The sequence below is a fragment of the Papio anubis genome, chromosome Y (genome assembly GCF_008728515.1).
Source record: "Papio anubis isolate 15944 chromosome Y, Panubis1.0, whole genome shotgun sequence".
Classification (NCBI taxonomy): domain Eukaryota; kingdom Metazoa; phylum Chordata; class Mammalia; order Primates; family Cercopithecidae; genus Papio; species Papio anubis.
Genome location: NC_044997.1, coordinates 6,128,650 through 6,148,314, shown reverse-complemented (window position 1 = coordinate 6,148,314; position 19,665 = coordinate 6,128,650). Strand labels below are relative to the sequence as shown.

General features: G+C 39.7%; 1 protein-coding gene across 6 annotated transcripts in view; it reads left to right on the top strand.

The window, feature by feature from the left end:
* LOC116272386 (40S ribosomal protein S4, Y) overlaps positions 1-13,201 on the top strand; it is a 28,018-nt gene extending 14,817 nt beyond the window's left edge. For 4 of the 6 annotated variants that reach the window (XM_031661123.1, XM_031661122.1, XM_031661124.1 and 1 more), the window contains exons 6-7: positions 11,595-11,752; positions 13,039-13,201. In XM_031661123.1, the coding sequence (XP_031516983.1) occupies positions 11,595-11,752; positions 13,039-13,140 (260 nt within the window). In that variant the 3' untranslated portion in view covers positions 13,141-13,201. Of the gene's footprint in view, positions 1-10,665; positions 10,732-11,594; positions 11,753-13,038 lie in introns of those variants that run through there. The other 2 variants (XR_004181091.1, XM_031661126.1) reach the window with 2 other exon arrangements.
* The last annotated feature ends 6,464 nt before the right edge of the window (positions 13,202-19,665 follow it).

Below are 19,665 nucleotides of genomic sequence, written 5' to 3'. Positions count from 1 at the left end.
AACAGAAATTTCTAGAAATGCAGAAACACTGAAAGAACAGGATAGGGACAACAAACAGTAGCAACTCCTGCCTACCTTTGATGACTTTATACTTTGTTCTGTTGCTTATGTGCACTTCCATAGTCCCTGCTTGGACCCTGATTTAAGACCCAGCCAAAGTCCTCAGTTGGCTTGCTGTTTAAAGAGCCCAAGCTGGCTCTTTTGAATTCAGTACTCCACACGCTGGGGCTGATTGTTGTTTGACCACTATGACCTTGTGCCTGTGCTGCCTACACTCCTGGTATTTACTGTTCAGCTGGAAATTTTAGGTAAGAATGTTGGGCTGTGAAAGTTGAGAGGCCTTCTCATTAGGGGAAAACATTGAGAGGGGATATGAAACTGGATGTTTCATGCTTATGACGCCTAAACATGTTGATTTCAGTGTGACCACAAAAAACATAACTAGATATCATGCATCTCCCAGTAGTGGCAGTGCACCGTACTGTTGAGGAAGTATTCTTGTCAAAGAATCAAGACAAACTTGGATAAAGGGAGAAAAGAAAGCGTGTATATATTGGAAGATGCCTAAGATACCTAGCAATCATATGCAGAGTTACTTCCCTTTTTGAGAGGCTTACCAAAATATTTCAGGTTCAAACAATTTGGTAGTGGCCATTTGTTTCTAAGTGATTCAGCGCGGGACTACATGGGTAAAGATGAATCAGCGCTGGCCATGATTTTTCAAATGTTTTGAAACTGGAGAGTGGATAGGTAGGAGCGTATTATGCTTGTGTCAACTTTTGCATACCTTTGAAAATAATTTTTTAAATGGACATGGACTTTCTATCTCCAGTTAAGTGAAATATTTGCTGTTCGTTTTTTAAATGAAATTCCCTGTTAAAATTCAACAGATTTTTTTCTCCCCTACCTAACTTTATTTGAAATATATAGATCTTTGTTTTACACAAAACTTTTGGCATTTATTAGTTTGCTTATTTATTACTTATTAAGTGTACTCCTAGGAGTTTACATAAAATAATTTCACAGAGCCAATATTCCTGGTAAGAAGAAACCAACTGAATAAGGGCAAAGGTTTCTTTGTAGTTCTTGGTTTGTTTGGTTTAAAATGCCTAAATAATTTTTAATTGTGGTAAAAAAAAAAAAGATAGTCATGAATTTACCATCGTAATTATTTTTAACTGTATAGTCCATTAGTGTTAACTATATTTACATTGTTGTGTGGCAGATTTTCAGAATGCCTTCATCTTGTAAAACTGGAACTCTGCCTATTAAACAACTCTGCCACTTCCTCCCATCCACAGCCCGTAACAACCACCATCCCCCTCTTTGCTTCTGTGAATTGACTTCTTTGAGCTTGTTTTAATAAGTGGAAATCATAGTGATTGTCTTTTTTCGACTAGTTTACTTTGCACTGCATAGTGTCCTCAAGGTTCATCATCCATGTTGTGGCATGTGACAGTATTTCCTTCCTCTTTCTGAGGCAGAATAATACTCAATTGTGTGTATACCACATTATCTTTATCTATTCCTCTGGATGGGCATTTCGGTTGCCACCACCTCTTGACTATTGTTGAGTAATGTTGCTGCAGACACAGCTGTGCAGGTAACTCTCCCAGATCCTGTTGGATGTTTTTATCTATACACTCAGAAATGGGATTGCTGGATCATATGTGGAAATTTTATAAATTTTGAGTAATTTTTGTGCTTTTCATAGCAGCCCCACTGTTTTACATTCTCATCAACTGTGCACAAGAGTTTCAGTTTCTCCATATTCCTGCCCAAACTTTACTGGTTGTTTGCTTTTTGTATCTTTTCTTTTCTTTTTCTCTCTTGACAACCCTGATAGGCATTGAAATCATATCTCGTTAGTTGTTGTTGTTGTTTTAAATTTGGATTTCTGTGATGAGTTGAGATATGGAATATCTTTTTGTGTGCTTGTATGTCTTCAGAGAAAGGTGTCAGTCAAGTCCTTTGCCCAGTATTTAGTCAGGTTGTTTCTTGGTACTATTGCTTTGTGGGAGTTCTTTAGATTTTATCAGATTTAATATTTGCGGATATTTTCTTCCATTCCTTAGGTTGTCTTTTCACCCTTACTGGTTGTTTCCTTTGATTGGCAGGTGTTTTTCAGTTTGTCTATTTTTGCTTTTGGTGTCATACCCAAGAAATCATGTCTCTAATTTCAAGAAGCTTGTGGTCCTCTGTTTTTGGCTGTGGATCTTTACAGTTTGAGGCCTTATGTTTAATCCATTTAATGCTGAATTTTTGTATGGTGTAAGGTAAAGTCTTCCCCATGTTATTCTTTTATATGGAGACCTAGTTTTACCACCACCATTTGTTGAAGCAACCATCCTTTCTCCATTGAGAGTTCTGGGCACCCTTGTTAAAGATCATTTGGCCATATACCCTTAGGTTTATTTCTGGACTCTGTTTTCCTCCTTCTGTTGTTTTTTATGCTAATACCACACTGTTGGATTACTGTCATTTTGTATTGTGTGTCAAATCAGAAAGTGTGAGTTATCCAGCTTCGTGTCTTCCTTCCCTCCTCCCTCCCTCCCTCCCTTCCTCCCTTCCTCCCTCCCTTCCTTCCCTGCCTCCCTCCTTCTCTTTCTTCCCTTCCCCCCTTCTGCCTTTCTTCCCTTCCTTTATTCCTTTCTTTCTTCTTTTTTGACACACAGTATTGCTGTGTCTCCCAGGCTGGAGTGCAGTGGCACAATCTAGGCTCACCGCAACCTCTGCCTCCTGGGTTCAAGCTGTTCTCCTGACTCAGCTTCCCAGGTAGCTCAGAATACAGGTGCCAGCCACTATGCCTGGCTAATTTTTGTATTTTCAGTAGAGATGAGGTTTCAACATGTTGGCCAGGCTGGTCTCAAGCTCCTGACCTCAGGTGATCTGCCCGTCTTGGCCCCCAGAGTGCTGGGATTACAGTCATGGACCACCATGCCTGGCCTGTCTTTATTTTTCAAAATTGTTTTGGCTATCTCTGGTGGTCAGAGGTTAGAGGGTGTGTGTCCCTTGAGATTCCGTGTGAATTTTACAGCTGATTTTTTTTTTTTTTTTTTATTGTCAAAAAGAAGAAAAAATTGCTATTGGTATTTTGATAGGGATTGCAATGAAACTATCTGTAGGTTGCTTTGAGTTATATGGACATTTGCAGTTTTCATTGCATAGCTATCCCTTAGTACCCTTTGGGACCTGGTTCTTCTTTCCACTTGGGGTGTCTTTTATTTATAAACTTTTTCTTGCCTAATAGCCCTGGGCAGCACTTCTGGTTCTGTGTTGTACAGAGGTAGTGATAGAGTGGGCATCCATGCCATGTTCCTAATCCTAAAGGAAAGGCTTTCATTCCTTCACCCATGTGTATACTGTTAGTTGTGGACTTTTTATATTATATATGACCTTTATTATGTTTTGGCCACATCCTCCTGTTCCTAATTTGTTGAGTGTTTTTATTAATGAAGGATGTTGAATCATGCCGAATGCAGTTTCTGCATCAGTGGAGATGACTGCCTGGTTTTTGTCGTTCATTCTGTTAAGGTAACATTAATTTTGTATCTTTCATTATTCTTTGCATTCCAGGAGTAAATCATCATTGATTGTGGTGTATAATCCTTTTAATGTGCTGTCAAATTTGATTTGCCAGCATTTTGGTCAGGATTTTTGCATCGTACTTACTAGAGATAGTGGCATGTAGTTTTCATTCCTAGTGATGTCCTTGTCTGTGTTTCATATCTGGGTAATTCTGGCCTCACAGAATGAGCTTCAAAGTGTTCCCTCCTCTCCAGCCTTTTCCAGAGGATTGGTAGTAATTATTCTTTTAATGTTCTTACGTCCTGGGCTTTTATTTCTTGCGAACTTTTTTGTTACTGATTCCAATTTCAGGTCTAGTTAGATCTGTTAATTTTTTTTTTATTATAATTATTATTTCTTCACAAGTCAGTCTTGGTTCATTTTATGTTTTTAGGAATTTTTCAGTTTTTCTCGGTTCTTCATTTTGTTGTTGTATACTTGTTCATAGTATTCTCATGGTGCTTTTATTTCTATGGCGTTGGTTATATCTCCTCTTTCATTTCTGATTTTAATTTTTTTGAATCTTCTTTTTCTTAATCTGGCTAAAGTTTTGTCAGAATTTTTGTTTCGTTTTGTTTTGTTTTTAGAGATGGGGTCTCACTCTGTTATCCAGGCTGGAGTGCAGTTGTTCGATCACTAGTTATGGTAGCCTCAACTTCCTTAGGCTTAGATGATTCTCCCTGCCTCTGTCCCGAGTAGCCGGGACTATAGGCACACACCCACCACACCTGGCTAATTTTTGTATTATTATCATAGAAATGGGGTTTTGCCATGTTGTTTACGCTGGTCTCGAACTCCTGGTCTCAAGTAATCAACCTGCTTCTGCCTTCCAAAGTACTGGCATTACAGGCAGGAGTTAACCACACCCAGCCTAGGTTCTGTCCCTTTTGTTAATTTCTTTTTTAAAAAAATCAACCCTTAGCTTTTTTTCTGTTTTTTTTTTTTCTCTTATGTCTGCTCCAATCTTTATTTTCCTTCTGCTAACCTTGGGTTTATTCTGTTCTTCTTCTAGTTTCTTGTGATTTAGTTAGGTTTTAATTTGAGGTCTTTTGTAACATAAATATTTTTGAGCTGTCTTGTCTTGTGTGACAGTTTTTGACTTAGTCTATTTTGTCTGACCCAAATTTGGTCAGCTCTGCTTTCTTTTGGTTACCATTTGCCTGGAACATCAGCTTCAGTCTTATGCTTTCAGCCTATGTGTGTCATTAAATCTAAAACTAGTCTTTTTTAGTAGCATATTGTTGTACTTTGGTTGGTTGGATTTATTCATTTAGCTAGTCTGTGTCCTTAGATTAGGGTGGGGAGTTAATCTATTTACAGTCAATAACTACTGTTAAGGAAAGCATCAGTATAGCTCTGTTGCTATTTTCGGTATGTTCTGTAGATATTTTGTCCCTTTTTTTTCTCCCTTATTACCTGCCTTTTGTGTTTTGCTGCTTTCTTTTTTCGTATTGACAAAAAATAAAAGAATACTTTGAATCCTTTCTAATTTTATTGTATGTGTCCTTCATTGGTTATTTTCTTTGTGGTTACCAAGGGAATTATATAAATTATCCTAAATTGAAAACAGTCTGTTTTCAGCTGTTAAGCTGTATGTCCATATCCCCTCAGACCAACTTTGTTATGGATGCCACACATTAATGTTTTTCTATTGTGTACCCATTTACATTGGTTTATCGTTGTTTTTATGCTTTCGTGTTTTAAATATTATACCAGACTTAAAAGTGATTTATATACCATTATGATCCAGGATTCTTTGTTTTTCTGTATATTTACCTTTACTAGAGATCTTTATATTTTCATACTGTTTTGTGTCTAATGTCCTTTTGTTGCCACGTCAAGGATTCCCTTTAGCATTTCTTCTAGGGCAAGCCTAGTGGCTTTTGTTTTTCTGGGAAGGTCTTATTTTCTTTAATTTTGAAGGACACCTTTGCTGGATTGGTATTCTTGTGAGGACTGAACTCTGATTTTTATCTTGCCTAAATTCCTGTCTTAAGGGGACTGGGGAATCATGCCCTACAAATGGGCATGACTTATCATCAGATGGGTTTTATTTAACCCTATATATCATGACTTACTTTCCATCGTGACACTGGCATAACATTTTGAGACAATGGAGAAAGTTAAAATTTTTACCTCAAATCATGTTTCTTTGCCATATTTTGAAATGGCCTTACAAAGCTGTTCTTGTGAAGGGAAAATCTGCAGTAAAGAGTCTCCTTTAGCTAGATCTTTTTTCTTCTAAATCCTTCCAGCCCTAAAGAGATGAACTAAAATCTGTATCGGAAACATTTTTCATGTCTGTCTCCAAGGGCAGCCATTATAAGACTCCTTCAGCTTTGATCTCTACCATCTTTTATCTTAACTAAAATATTCCCTTTCTGTCAATCCCAGGTCTTTAGGCAAACTCATCTTAGGCAAACCAGTTGTCAACCAGAGAATGCTGAAGTTCACCAGTAGCCTGGACCACCCCCTAGGACCACCCCACTTTGAGTTGTCTTGCCTTTTGGACCAAACCAGTGTATTTCTTAAATGTGTTTGATGTCTCATGCCCTTCTAAAATGTATAAAACCAAGCTGCGTCCCGACCACCTTGGGCACATATACTCAGGACCTCCTAAAAGCTGTCTCATGGACCATGATCACACATATTTGGCTCAGAATAAATCTCTTCAAATATTTTACAGAGTTAAATTCTTTTCATTGACACTTGGGTGACAATTTGTTCCTTTGCACACTTTGAGTATGTCATCCCACTGTCTTCTGGATGGCAGAGTTATCAGAGATTATCAGAAAACTGCTTATCTAGTAGGAATTCCCTTGCACATCATGAGTCACTTTTTACCTGCTGCTTCCCAGATTCTTTCTCCGTGACTCTGGGCAGTTTGATTATATTGTCTCTTGATGTGTGTCTCTTTGGGCTTATCCTAGTTGGAGCTTCTTGAATTTGTATGTCCATCTTCTTTGTTCTTTCTTACAACTGGGGAGTTTGGGCCTTTTTCTTTATTTTTTTGAGACGGAGTCTTGCTCTATCACCCAGGCTGCAGTTCAGTGGCGCGATCTCAGCTCACTTCAAATTCCGCCTCCCGGGTTCATGCCATTCTTCTGCTTCAGCCTCCTGAGTAGCTGGGACTACAGGCGCCCGCCACCATGCCCGGCGAATTTTTTGTCTTTTTAGTAGAGACGGTGTTTCACCATGTTAGCCAGGATGGTCTCGATCTCCTGACCTTGTGATCCGCCCACCTAGCCTCCCAAAGTGCGGGGATTACAGGCGTGTGCCACCACGCCTGGGCCATTATGTTTTTTCTGGTAGTCCTTCTGCCCTTCCCCCTCTTTCTCCCAAATCACCTTCTCATATTCTCTGTTTCTGTCTCTGCTTCTTCTATGACTCCTGTAATTTGTGTATTGTTCCTCTTGATGGTGTCTCATACTCCCTTCTTTAGGCCCACCTTTCTTTGTTATTTTTTTTTTCCTTTTTGCTCCTCTAGCTTGTTAACTTCAATAGCCTGTCTTCAGGTTTGCAAACTTGTTTGGAACCTGTGAATTTTTCAATTCATTTTAATGGTTTTCAGCTCTAGTTTGATTATTTGTTGTGGGTTTCCTTCACTTTTTTGGTAACTCATGTTTATGTGTTGTTTTTCTGATTTTGTCTGCCTGTCTGTGCTCGCTTAGTTTGATGTGCATCTTTAAGATGGTTAGTTTGAATTCCTTGTGGGTAACTCATAGATCATCATTTGTTTAGGCTCATTTTTCTAGAGAAACACAGCCACCTCCTCCAGTCTCTACCAGGTGTCTTCATACAGGAACGATGACTTTCATCAGTCATCCAGGCCAGAGGTTCTGGAGATCTCTCAGCTCGGAATTTGTGTGTGCACTTTCCTAGCTGTACTTCTCTGAAGCCCCTAACTTCTTTCATTCCCTGATGATTGTCTGTGGTAGTACAGCCTGTCTGGTGCTGTAACAACTGTCCTGACCTCCCAAAACTCACAGGTCTTTGTTTTTGTTGTTGTTGTTGTTGTTTTTGAGACAGTCTTGCTCTGTCACCCAAGCTGGAGTGTAGTGGCATGATCTCAACTGCAACCTCCAGCTTTTGGGTTCAAGCATTCTCCTGCCTCAGACTCCTTAGTAGCTGGGATTCCAGGCATGTACCAACATGCCTAGCTAGTTTTTTCTATTTTTAGTAGAGACAGGGTTTCACCATATTGACCAGGCTGGTCTCTTAACTCCTGGCCTTAAGTGATCTGTCCACCACAGCCTCCCAAAGTGCTAGGATTATAGGCCCAAGCCACCACACCCTACCTGCATGCCTTGTCTTCTTTCTCTGAGTCTCTTGAGCCTGGGTGTCCAAACTACCTTCCTTGTCAGTACTAACTTACATAAGACAGAAAACAGTTTTTCAAGTGGCTTTTGACCCCTTGAAAAGCCAGAACGTCCATCCATCATTGACATTTCTCTTTCCTTCCTGTGGGAGATGCCAGGATTTTCGATTTTTTTCTCACAAATGTGTTATGCGGTGCTGGGGAAGTGGAGTGTCTTGTGCACGTAAAAAGCCACAAATGTTTCTGTTGGGTTATTGCTTCTTTTCTTGGCTTTGTACTGGCCTGGGGTCCTGCAGCTTCTTAACTGATTTGTGGAGTATTCACCAGTGCAGTTTAGTTGCATATGTTGTTGTGAAGTCTGTATGTCCAGTAGGGAGGGAGAGCCTGGGGCCTCCTCTTGTGCCATTTTACTGATGTCTACTGTGTTATTATTTTTTAATGTTTTAGTTTTTATTTATGTTTCCTTGGTGGTTTTGAAATAAAGCCACATCTGTTTCTGTTATTTTTAAGTGGTTGTGCTTGTGATTACAGTGTGCATATTGAAATCATCAAAGCTCAGGATTAACTACCTTCTTTATTCTCCTCTGTGATAGTGGCAGGATGTGGGTGGGAATATCCTGTTTCTGTTTTTACTGTTCTTGAGATTTTTGACGGATTTCATGCATCTGGGTTGGCATCATTCTAGAAAATTGTGTTTTCACATACTGTTTTGTCCCTAACCTCTCACCTTGGTTTTCTGAACTTGCATTTAACTTGTATTAGAACTTCTCAAAGTAGACCCAGTCATCCAGTCTTCTCTGTTTTTCATCCTTTGTCTTTCCATGGTACATCATGAGCATTTCCTCCCAGCACCTTCTGTTTTTCTGATTCTCTCTGCAACCAATTGTGGGCATGTTTCTTTAAACCTGTTCCTTTCCATTCTTAATTTTGGTCACTAAATTTTTCATTATTTGATTTTCAGATCCAGTAGGTCACTTTGCAAAGGTGGGCTTCTTGTTGCTGATTTACATTAGTTTATTCTGTTTTGTTTTGCTTGTGTCCTTGTAGACTCTTTCAAGGCATTTCCAAGTTCTGCATTTGGTTTGATGATATGGTGATGTTGGTGGTTCTTTATCATGGTGTCTTAGTTTCTTCCATGCTATACACTATATGTAAAGTATTGTTAGTAAGAACAATATGAGGTCAATTTTTTTTGTTTGTTTGTTTTTAAGACAGAGTCTCGCTGTGTTTGGAGTGCAGTGGCGCAACCTTGGCACACTGCAGCCTCTGCCTCTGGGGTTCAAGTGATTCTCCTGCCTCAGCCTTCCAAGAGGCTGGAAACAGTTGCCCACCACCACATGCAGCCAATTTTTGTATTTTTAGTAGAGATTGGGTTTCACCATGTTGGCCAAACTGGTATTCAACTTCTGTCCTCATGTGAACTGCCACCTCAACCCACCAGAGTGCTGGGATTACAAACATGACCACCTGGCTAAATTCTGTATTTTGTTAGGAAGACAGGGTTGTTTTTGGGCTCATGTGTTTGTGAGGGTTCTGCCTTGAGGGTCTCCGGTTAGAGCTTTCACTTGGAGACTGAACCCAGCGCTTTGATTTCTATTCCACTGTCGTTGTGAGGCCATCAGAAAGAAGGCAGAGTCTCACAACAAAAGTCAACAGTAGTTTCCACTTAATCTGTTTTCCTGAGGGTTGTCTAATAGATATAAAGAATACATCTGACACATTCAAGAGTGACAGTGATTCTTGTGAAAGGTCTTAGCTTTCAACTTACATATACTAAAGTGCCCTGGTGAGTACTTTCCTAAATGTCAGGGGCTTTTTATTGGAACTTAACACACCTTGAAAGAGTCAGTGTTTTCATCAGTTTGTACCCTTTCTTCACTTCTAGAAGCAGTGGCAAACAAGTGAAGGGAAGGAACTATTATTAACAATTTGAATCTTATGAGGAGTAACTTAGTTCTGTTTTTTCCCTGTGCATCCTAAGTCCATAGTGTTCCCACATAAGGACTCTGGAAAATGAACTGAAAAACCTTTGTGGACCTTATTATTGACATAAGCAGTCCGAGGCATTTCTCCTGCTCTTTCCCAAGTACTGAGTTTCTTTTACAGGAGTCTCTGCAATTGGGTCTTTTGAACAAAACACCCAAGCTTTCATTGGCATTTCATCTCACCTCTTTTTCAGGTGCCATCTTCTGCTTATCAGATAGAACAAACCTTGCATTTTGTTACTGACCAGGTGTTTTTGTCCAGATCTTCCTAAACTCTGCACTAAAGCATAGTGTACAAAATTTTTTTGTAGTTGAAGATGTTGGGTGCTGCTCGTTTAACTGTGTTCTCAGTGGCTGCCACAAGAACCCTAAAGAACTGGCCAAGTATACTGACCTAAGAAACAAAATCTTGGGCTGTTAATGTGATTTTTTTTATCTTTCTGGTAGGAGTGTGTGGGTACTTTCTTGTGACTTACCTGCACATTATTGGGTATCCATACCATCTGCAATAAATGCAATACCAGCACTTACAAAAAATTACTTTCAAATCACTTCTCTAACTCTCAGTATACTTGCTAATGCTGAGGCAAAACCTTTGGTCCTTTTAATTCCTGTGACTTCTCACTGTACCCAAACACATATTTCCCACTGGCCCTGGATTTCTGTTAAAAATCTGCATTTTGGATCAGCAAACATCTTTGTGGTAGGGAGGGTCAAACTACAGAAATTTCTTTGTTCATTGTCAAATTGAGCAATTTTCACCCTAAACATAATTTTAATTTTCTTTTATCCCAGAACCTCATCTTTAAGACCCTCAGGCTGAGTTGGTTTCTTCTTTTCCCGTCAGGTTTTGAGAGCTCAGTAAGTGTTTTTCCCCTTGATTCATAGATTATAATTTCAAACTTACCCTGGAGTTTTTTAGGCTAGGTTACTAGTTTGTGTTTTGTTTTGTTGACATTAAGACAGGGCTGCATTCTCTGATTTTGGTGTGTCTTCTGTTTTTTTTCTTTTCTTTTTTTTTTTTTTAATGTGTCTTCACATAAAAAAGTGGACTCATGGCTGAGTCTTTATTAGCAATGGTTTGAGGGAAACTTTTTCTTAAAACATGCTTATTCTGTGATAAATAAAACTTCCTTGACATGGTGGCCTGTGCCCTGTATAGGATGCTTATATTAGGTGGTTATGTCCCACAAAAATAAGTCCAGATATCTGAAATGAACGTTATTGTTCCAGGGACTCCATGACAGCCATCAGAACATTGGAAGTTTCCCCCTCTATGGATTGGATTAACTAGCAGTCAGTTAAAGGCCTTTCACTATTGTCTAGTATCTTTCTGATTAGCCTGAATTTCTCCATTTCTCCCTCCCTCTCAGTCATCCTTCCTTTCTTCCCACCCACCTAGTACTCTTCCGTGCCATCTTTTCTCCCGCCCCCCGCCCCAAAATGATTATTTATTTAACCTTTGAAGAATTATTGTTGGACAAACAATGCAGGGAAAGCTTGTTGTTGGAAAAATCCTTAGGGGCTTGCCTTAAAATGCTGACTGCAATCTGCTTCACAAAAAGCATGTTCATAGTGATAAGAGTTCTTGAAATTATGATTTTGGAATGATCCTCCATTTTTTTGTCCCAGTGAGCCCATCTGTGTTAATTGGTTTTAAAGGCAGCAGGCCTCTATCTGGTTTTAAAATGAGTGCTCTTCTGTTTGTTTTCCTTTCCCTCTAGGCAATGTGTGTATGGTGATTGGTGGAGCTAACCTCGGTCGTGTTGGTGTGATCACAAACAGGGAAAGACATCCTGGTTCTTTCGATGTGGTGCATGTGAAGGATGCCAATGGCAACAGCTTTGCCACGAGGCTTTCCAACATTTTTGTCATTGGCAATGTAAGACTTCCACTATCTTTACTACTTTCTAAGAAGACTCACCCTAAAAAGCATAAAGACCTGCAATCACTACTGGTGCTTGTTTGTTCTTTTCTTTTTCTTTTGTTAAGGTGCACTCGTTAAGGTGCACCGAGTGCAGCAAGCTCTGTATTTAGAGCCTCTGACCCAGAAAGAGTGTTAGTTAGATCTAGAGCCTTGCACCTGCCTCTTGAGGAGGTCTGTGTGACTTGCCAGCACTGTCACACAACAAATTAAGTTAAACTCAGCCTTGTAACTTCTGTAGGGCTATACCACTGGTATGTGCTGGGTTAAGGTCACTGTCTGCCAACTGCTCTGAGACTACATCATATACCTCACCATTCAACATGGAGTTGATAATGAAGATTGATGTAAGGGACTATGAGTGAGTTGCTAATTTGAGAATAAGGGCATTTACAAGCCACATACCACCTGTTAGTTTCCTTTACTCATTAAAGATGACCTTGCTCTGAGATACTTTAAGACCTTTTCAGTGAAGGAGCACCTTTGGAGTCACACAGTACCCTCACATGAAAGTCCATTACTGTATGACTTAAGCAAAGGGCAAGGGATTTAATCGAAAGCTTTTCATCAAGCAATTTAGCCTTGGGAGCGGCACCTTAACACTTGTACGCTGGCAGCCATTTGATACTTGAGAGACGATATGGTACAGAGGGAGGCATACTGTTGCCTCTTTGGCTGTGCCACTTGGCAGCTCTATAGTTGGTCCATTTCTCTTCTCAGTATTGAATTATGACACCTCATTCTGTACTTTTGAAAGCAGGGAATCAGGGGAGTGAGTAGATGCATGTGAAAGCTCTGTAAAGCTGATGACAGGGAGCTGACAGTTCTGCACTTCAAAACTGAGAAGCTGAGGTTAATGGCCTTTTTTTTTTTTTTTCTCAGCACTGTGAGTGCCTCATAGAAAAAGGTGTTCATGAAAAGCTTCTTGACTGATTGCTTCACACAAAATAGAAGCAGGAAGACTTGTATTCAGCAGCTCAGCAGTGGGAAGTGGGAGGAAGAGTGAGAGGCAGACAACTCTCAGGAAACACGTAGAGGGAAGTTTTTATTTTGTTGGGAATTTTGCTTGGTAGTGTTCTGTTAGGTGCCCCTTAATGTAAAGGAAGGTACAAGGCATACGTGTTTTGGTGAAGTGTTGGGTTTTGTTTTTTTTTTCTTTTTTTTCTGTCTTTCCCTCCCGCTTTCTTTCGTCTCCTCCCTTTTCATCCCTTTATGTACTTATTTTATCTCCTTCTCAATTGCAGGGTAATAAACCTTGGATTTCCCTGCCCAGGGGAAAGGGCATCCGACTTACTATTGCTGAAGAGAGAGACAAGAGACTGGCTGCCAAACAGAGCAGTGGCTAAGTTACAGTAGTGGCATATTTTTTCTCTTTGCACAAATAAACAATGAATTCCTGTTTCCTAATGTGTGTGTGTGTGTGTGTGTGTGTGTGTGTATGTGTGTTTTCCCCTTTGTGGATAATAGTAGGGTTTGAATTTTGGGCCTAGTTTTGGCACCATCTTAAGATCTCTAGGCACCACTTGTTCTTCCTCTGACCCTCCAGGAAATAAACCTTTTCGTTCCTTCCCTCATACGTGTTACTCACATCTTCTCTGGTCAGAATGATGGCAATAACATCACTAAATAAAGTGCAAAAAGCATGATACTTCTGGCTGCCTGAGGGAATGAACATTTGTTGAAATCATAGAAGAAAAATGTGTTTGTATTAGTTAGGGAGTTTTAAAATAATTTTTCGTGCCTTACCATGGTTATGCTTTTTCTTTCCCCCCCGCTTCCCTCCTCCCCTCTTTTTTCACCTTATGGAATTTACCTCACAATTTTTTTGTTCCAAAGTCTGGCCTCTCTCTCCAAAAGGACTGTGTTCTTTTGTGCAAGCTTTGGAGAAGGTGTTAGTTTCCTTCCTCATTCCACATTATTGGTAGAAATTCAGATCTCCATGGCTGTAGGGCACGTTCCCTGTTTGCTTGCTGACTGGCAGCTGAGGCCTGTTCTCAGCTTCTATAGGTCACGTGCATTTTTTGCCTAGTGGTCCTATCCTTCAGATACACTGAATAGTCTTTCTTTGACCCAGTCAGGAACAGTTCTCCACTTTTAAGGGCCCACCAGGATAACATCTATTTCATGGACTGTCACTTAAATGACATCACATTTAGTCCACTTTGTCTTGGCAGGTAGCATTTACAAGTACTAGGCAGTGGGATATGGGCATCTTTGATGTTTGTAAAGACTTACAAACAAAAGAAAAATGGCGGGGCGGGGGGGCAGTTGACGCCAACAGTTTTAGATTTGTCTACTGTTGAAAAGCAAATGCTGAATTCTGATACATAACAGGAAGTAAAAATAAAGGTTATTTTCTATTGCAGTGGCTCGCATCCGTAATCCCAACACTTTGGGAGTGGATCACTTGAGCCCACAAGTTTCAGGCCATCCTGGGCAACATATTGAGACCGTGTCTCTTCAAAAAGTAAAAAGCAAAATAAATTAGCCAGGTGTAGTGGTGCATGCTTGTACTGCCAGTTACTTGGAAGGTGGTGGTGGAAGGACCAGTTGATAGCTTTTTTCACCAAGGTGTTCAAGGCTACAGTGAGCCCTGATTCTGCTGCTGCACCCTAGCCTGGGCGACAGGGCAAGACACTGTCTCTTGTTGGATTCTATAAATGAATCAGTTATAGAGGGAATAAGAGTCAATAGTCTTCTTCCTTGGAGTCTTAAAGGAGGTACTTGCCAAGTGGGTATTTTTATGCATCCACAAGATCAAAAACCTATGGTTGTAACTGCTGTTTTGCTGTAAATCCTCATTTGGTGCTTGCTTTTGAGTTCTTCCTGTGTATCACATCTGTTGTTTCTGAAAGAACTGAAGTGAAATGACCACATAAATGAAAGAGAAAACCAGGGGGTTTCTTTCAGGACACAGGAAGGAAAAACTTTAAAAACTGAGGAATTTGGTGTAATTTTAAGATCCCGGTTGCAACTGCCGAAATGGGTGTGGGTGTGTTTGGGTCCATGTGTGCATGCACCTGTGATAATCAAATTTTGTTTTGTTTTTTGAGACAGTCTTAACTCTGTTGCCGAGGCTGGAGTGCAGTGGTGTGATCTCAGCTCACTGCAACCTCTGCCTCCTGGGTTGAAGCGATTCTTGTGCCTTTCAGCCTGCTGAGTAGCTGGGACTACAGGCACACACCACCATGCCCAGCTAATTTTTGTAGTTTGGATGTACAAAAATTGGACAGGCTAGTCTCAAACTCCTGACCCCAATTGGTCTGCCCTTCTTGACCTCTCATCCCAAAGTGCTGAGATTACAGGCATGAGCCATTCACCCCGACTGATAGTCAAAATTTTGACTCAGTGCAACAAAGATACTACACTGAAAAGAGGTGGGTAATTCTCTGACTACCATGTTTATTGTTGTTTCGTGACACTGTTATTTCAGTGTCCCTCCATCTCATGACTCACAATTGCAATACTGAACACGTTAAAAAATGTCTTCTCTTTCCAGTCCTTCCTCCCTGAAGTAGGGACATTCCTTACCTCATCATGCTTGACAACCTTGGGTTATTGTACCTTATCCCTCACCCTCATCTCATCATCTCCCTCAAATCCTTTCTGTAAGTAGGTGAATTTTAAGTCATATGTAAGTAAAACTAAGCCACCAAACATCAGCTGGCATATATCTCTTCTATCTATTGCCTGCTCTGTTGGAGGATTTTATCCCATAAATGTTCATCTCTGACTTAATGTCCTCCTCTGTGCACTGCATATTATTTGAGTTTGTTCTTCCTTTATTTCACTAGCTGGTGAGCTCAAAGAGCTACACTGTCAACCCGTAACTTTGTTTTGAGTCTCTTTCAGCTTGCCCTGGTCCTCAAAAGGCAACAAGTCTGGGCTTTCACAAAATACTGCTCCTCTGTTGTTTGATATCTTAAACTTTATGACTGCACCTGGGTCCTAATCTTTGCCCTACAGAGGTCCGTAACCTGACAGCCACTTTCTGTCTGGCAGAGGTCAAGCCCTCAGGCCTTTGTGCTCAAGCTTTGAAGGTCTGGTTTCCTCCAACTCTCCTACCAAGAGGGGTGGCAGAGCAGGACTAAGAACTCATCTTCTCTATACAACTCATAGACAAACTGGTACAAAAACACACATATCCACAGCAGGGAAAGAGCAACTCAGGCCCATGACCTTCATGCAACAAGTCCAAATACTTAAATCCCAGCCCAAAGAGAGATGAAGAAAAGGAAAAAAGAGATGAAAAGCAGAACAAAGTAATGAGCACCATCAATGTCAACAGCTCTTGACCATACACAAAAATCTGTATTCCCAAATTAAACATTACTTTCTCATTTCTTCATTCTTGAGGCATATTTTTTGAGCACCTACTATTTGACATGCACTGAGCAGAACAGACAGAAAATACTGAAGCTTGAGCTCATGTGTGGGAAATTGATTATTTAGAGTCAACAAAAGTAAGGTTCTGTCCATGACAGGTCTATAAAGAAAGAAAATGGAACTGGGGTAGAGGTCTTTTTAGATCAGGCCCTACACAAAGGCCTTTGATCAGTGACATTCAGTAGAATAGAGTCAACCAGGAGTACATACAAGTTAATGGCATGTTAACACTTTCCCTCCAAAATTAAAAGGGTGGATCCGTGCTTTCCGTTTGTATTAGTTTGCTGGTACTCAAAATGGGTAACTTAAAAGACAAAAATTAGTTGTCTCCTAATCCTGGAGGCCAGAATTCCCAAACTAGGTGTCGACAGAGCCATACTGCTTCAATGGATAGGAGGGATCTGTTCTAGGCCTCTCCAAGCTCTTACAGTTCCTTGGCTTGTGGCTACATAACTAGCCTTCACATGATATTCTCCGTGTGTGCTGGGGATATTCTTAAGTGAAACTTGCTTATTTATATTTAGGGAAGCTTTTATGATTGCGAAAATTAGAAATGACTTCAAGTGCAGTTTGGTGCTACTGTCTTGATCCATTAGTGGTAGGAAGCCAGGAGTCTCAACCACCAGTGCCATTGAACCTCCAGTGCAAACATTAGTATGGTGAAAAGGGCAAGTTATATTTTGTGTGAAAATAATTGTGACTTTATGTGTTCCTGGAAAGGATCCCAGAGTCTTGATTTTAGGGATGGCTGTGTTGAAACAGGCATTGCAAATTGCAAACACCTAGAAATTGACCATCTTTAATAGCTCCTTTCCTAGTAAGAAAGTCAACCAAATACCATATGCCTACCAGTGCATAATGTCACATGTGAAGAATTACTGTGCATTTGTGCATATAGTTACATATATGGATATGTTCTGAATACAAGCAGGCAGATATAACAGTATACAAGAAAATCAGGAGAGGTAGTTTAAAGGACGTGATATGGAACAAGCCACACAAGCAATAAAAAGGAAAGCGCGTCTAAAACATTGAGCAACACTGAAGTGGTATCAGTGAAGTGGTTTAGAGCAAAGGAAGCTAAACTTAAAAGATGAGCAACATGAAGAGTATCACTGACATGGTTTAGAGCAAAGGAAGCTAAACTCAAAAGAGGTTCTAATTTATATGTTGTTCAAGAACATAAAAAATCTGGTGCACAGAGAACAGAAGAGCACTTACCTTGAGGTAGGGATGAGTAACTGAGAATGGTCTTTTGGGGTACTGAAAAATTATTCTTCATCTTGACTTTTGGGGAGTAAACTCAATGAGTGAATACGTAAAAAGAGTATCAATTTGTATACCTTAAGTGGTGTTCGTTTTCATAAACACATTATGCCACCCTTAAAAACAAGGTATTAGTCTGATGAAGTAATGCATGGGGTGGCCACTTTTAAGGGCTAGGATGTGTGGAAGGTGGCTTATGACTGTTAACAGGCATGTAGGAACTTTCTAAGCCATCTATTTCCTGTGGCATTGGAGTTCTGATTACACGGGTATATTTGTCACAACTGAGATGTGATTTTGAAAGGAAAGGAAACTGGGTAACTTGAACAGATTTGCTGAAACACTTGAGATGCCGACTAATGCTAACCTACTTGGAGTAATGCCAAAAGCATGAAATAAATTAGTCTCATGTAACATTTCTCATTATTCTTGCTCCACAAGATGCTGGGATCTCTGCCAATACTCTTCAGACATTGTAATCAGAACAGCATTTTGGCCACTGCAGGCAACACTGCCAAAATTCTGGTGCTCTCACCCTCATGGGAAATGAGATAAAATGCTTTATATGGTGCATTTCCCACTTTACTAACATTGCAGTCTCAATTATAATGTGTCTGAAAGCCAGGATTTATGTCACATGACTTTGTGCTTATAGCACTGTAAGATTTGTATTTGGTCTTTGATGGATATTTTGAAAAGAAAGTAGGGCTTACGATACTGAAATTTCTCAAACCATTCCAATGATGAATAACACACGACATTTTTTCTCTATATTTTTACTTTTTAAAAAAATATTTTTAAAATTGACAAACTTATATGTGTTGTGTATGTACAGCATGTTGTTTTGAAATACACATACATTGTAGACTGGTTAAATGTGACTAACTAACAAATGTGTATTGTTATCATTTTTGTGGTGACAACCCTTAACGTTCAATCTCTTAGCGTTTTTCAGGAATACACTATATTGTCATTAACTGTAGTCATAATGCTGAATAATAGATCTCTTGAACTTAGTCCTACTGTGTAACTATAAATATACATTCTTTGACTAACATCTCCTCAACCCCACCTCCCCTAGTACCCCAGGCTCTGGTTAACTACTGTTGTAATCCACATTTATGAGACTGATGTTTCTGAATTAGGCGTGAGTGGGATCATGCAAAATCTGTCCTTCTGTGTGCTTGGCTTATTTCATTTATAATGCCCTCCAGATTTATCTGTATTTCATCACAGATGGCACGGTTTCTCCATTTGTAAGGCTGAAGATGATTCCATACTGCATTTTCTCTATCTGTTCTTCCCATGATGAACACTTGGGTTGCTTCCATATCTTGGATATTGTGAATGGTGCTGAAAGAATCATAGGAGTGCAGATATCACTTTGATAATACTGATTTTCTTTTCTCTGGATATGTGCCTAACAGTGAGATTGCTGGATCCTATGGTAGTTCTATTTGTAATTTTTGAAAAAACCTCCATACTGTTTTCCATAATGGCTGTGCTAATTTACATTCTTATCGACAGCGCGCATTGATTTTGTTTTCTCCACATCGTTGTGAACAGTTGTTAACTTTTTTCTCCTTCATCACAGCAATTGTAACAGGAGTGAAGTGACACCTCTTTGTGGTTTTGATTTGTATTTCACACCTCTTTGTAGTTTTGATTTGTATTTCTCTGATGACTAATGATATTGAGTATTTTCAAATAGCTGTTGACCACTCCTGCGTCGTCTTTTGAGAAATGTCTATTCTGGTTCTTTGCCCATTTGTTATTGAGTTAGTTGAAAACTTTCTATTGAGAAGTTTTGAGTTCCTTATATGTTAGATATTAACTTCTTATCATTCCTATGGTATGCAGATACTTTCTCTCACCCGGTAGGTTTCTCTTCACTGTTTGTACTGGTTTTTGTTTCGTTTTGTTTTTGCTGTGCAGAAGGTTTTTTTGTTTGATGTAATCCCATTTCTCTGTTTTTGTTTTGGTTGCCTGTTACATCATATTAAGCAAATAATTGCCCAGACCAGTATCCTGGAACATTTCCTCTGTGTTTCCTTATACTTAGTTGTGGAAATGTGGGGACTTACATTGAGGTTCTTAATGTATTTTGGTTGGTTTTGTGTATTGTGAGAGAGCCTAATTTCATTCTTCTGCATGTCAATATCTAGTTTTCCTAATGCTAATCATTGAAGAGACTGTCTTTTATGCATTGTGTGCTCTTG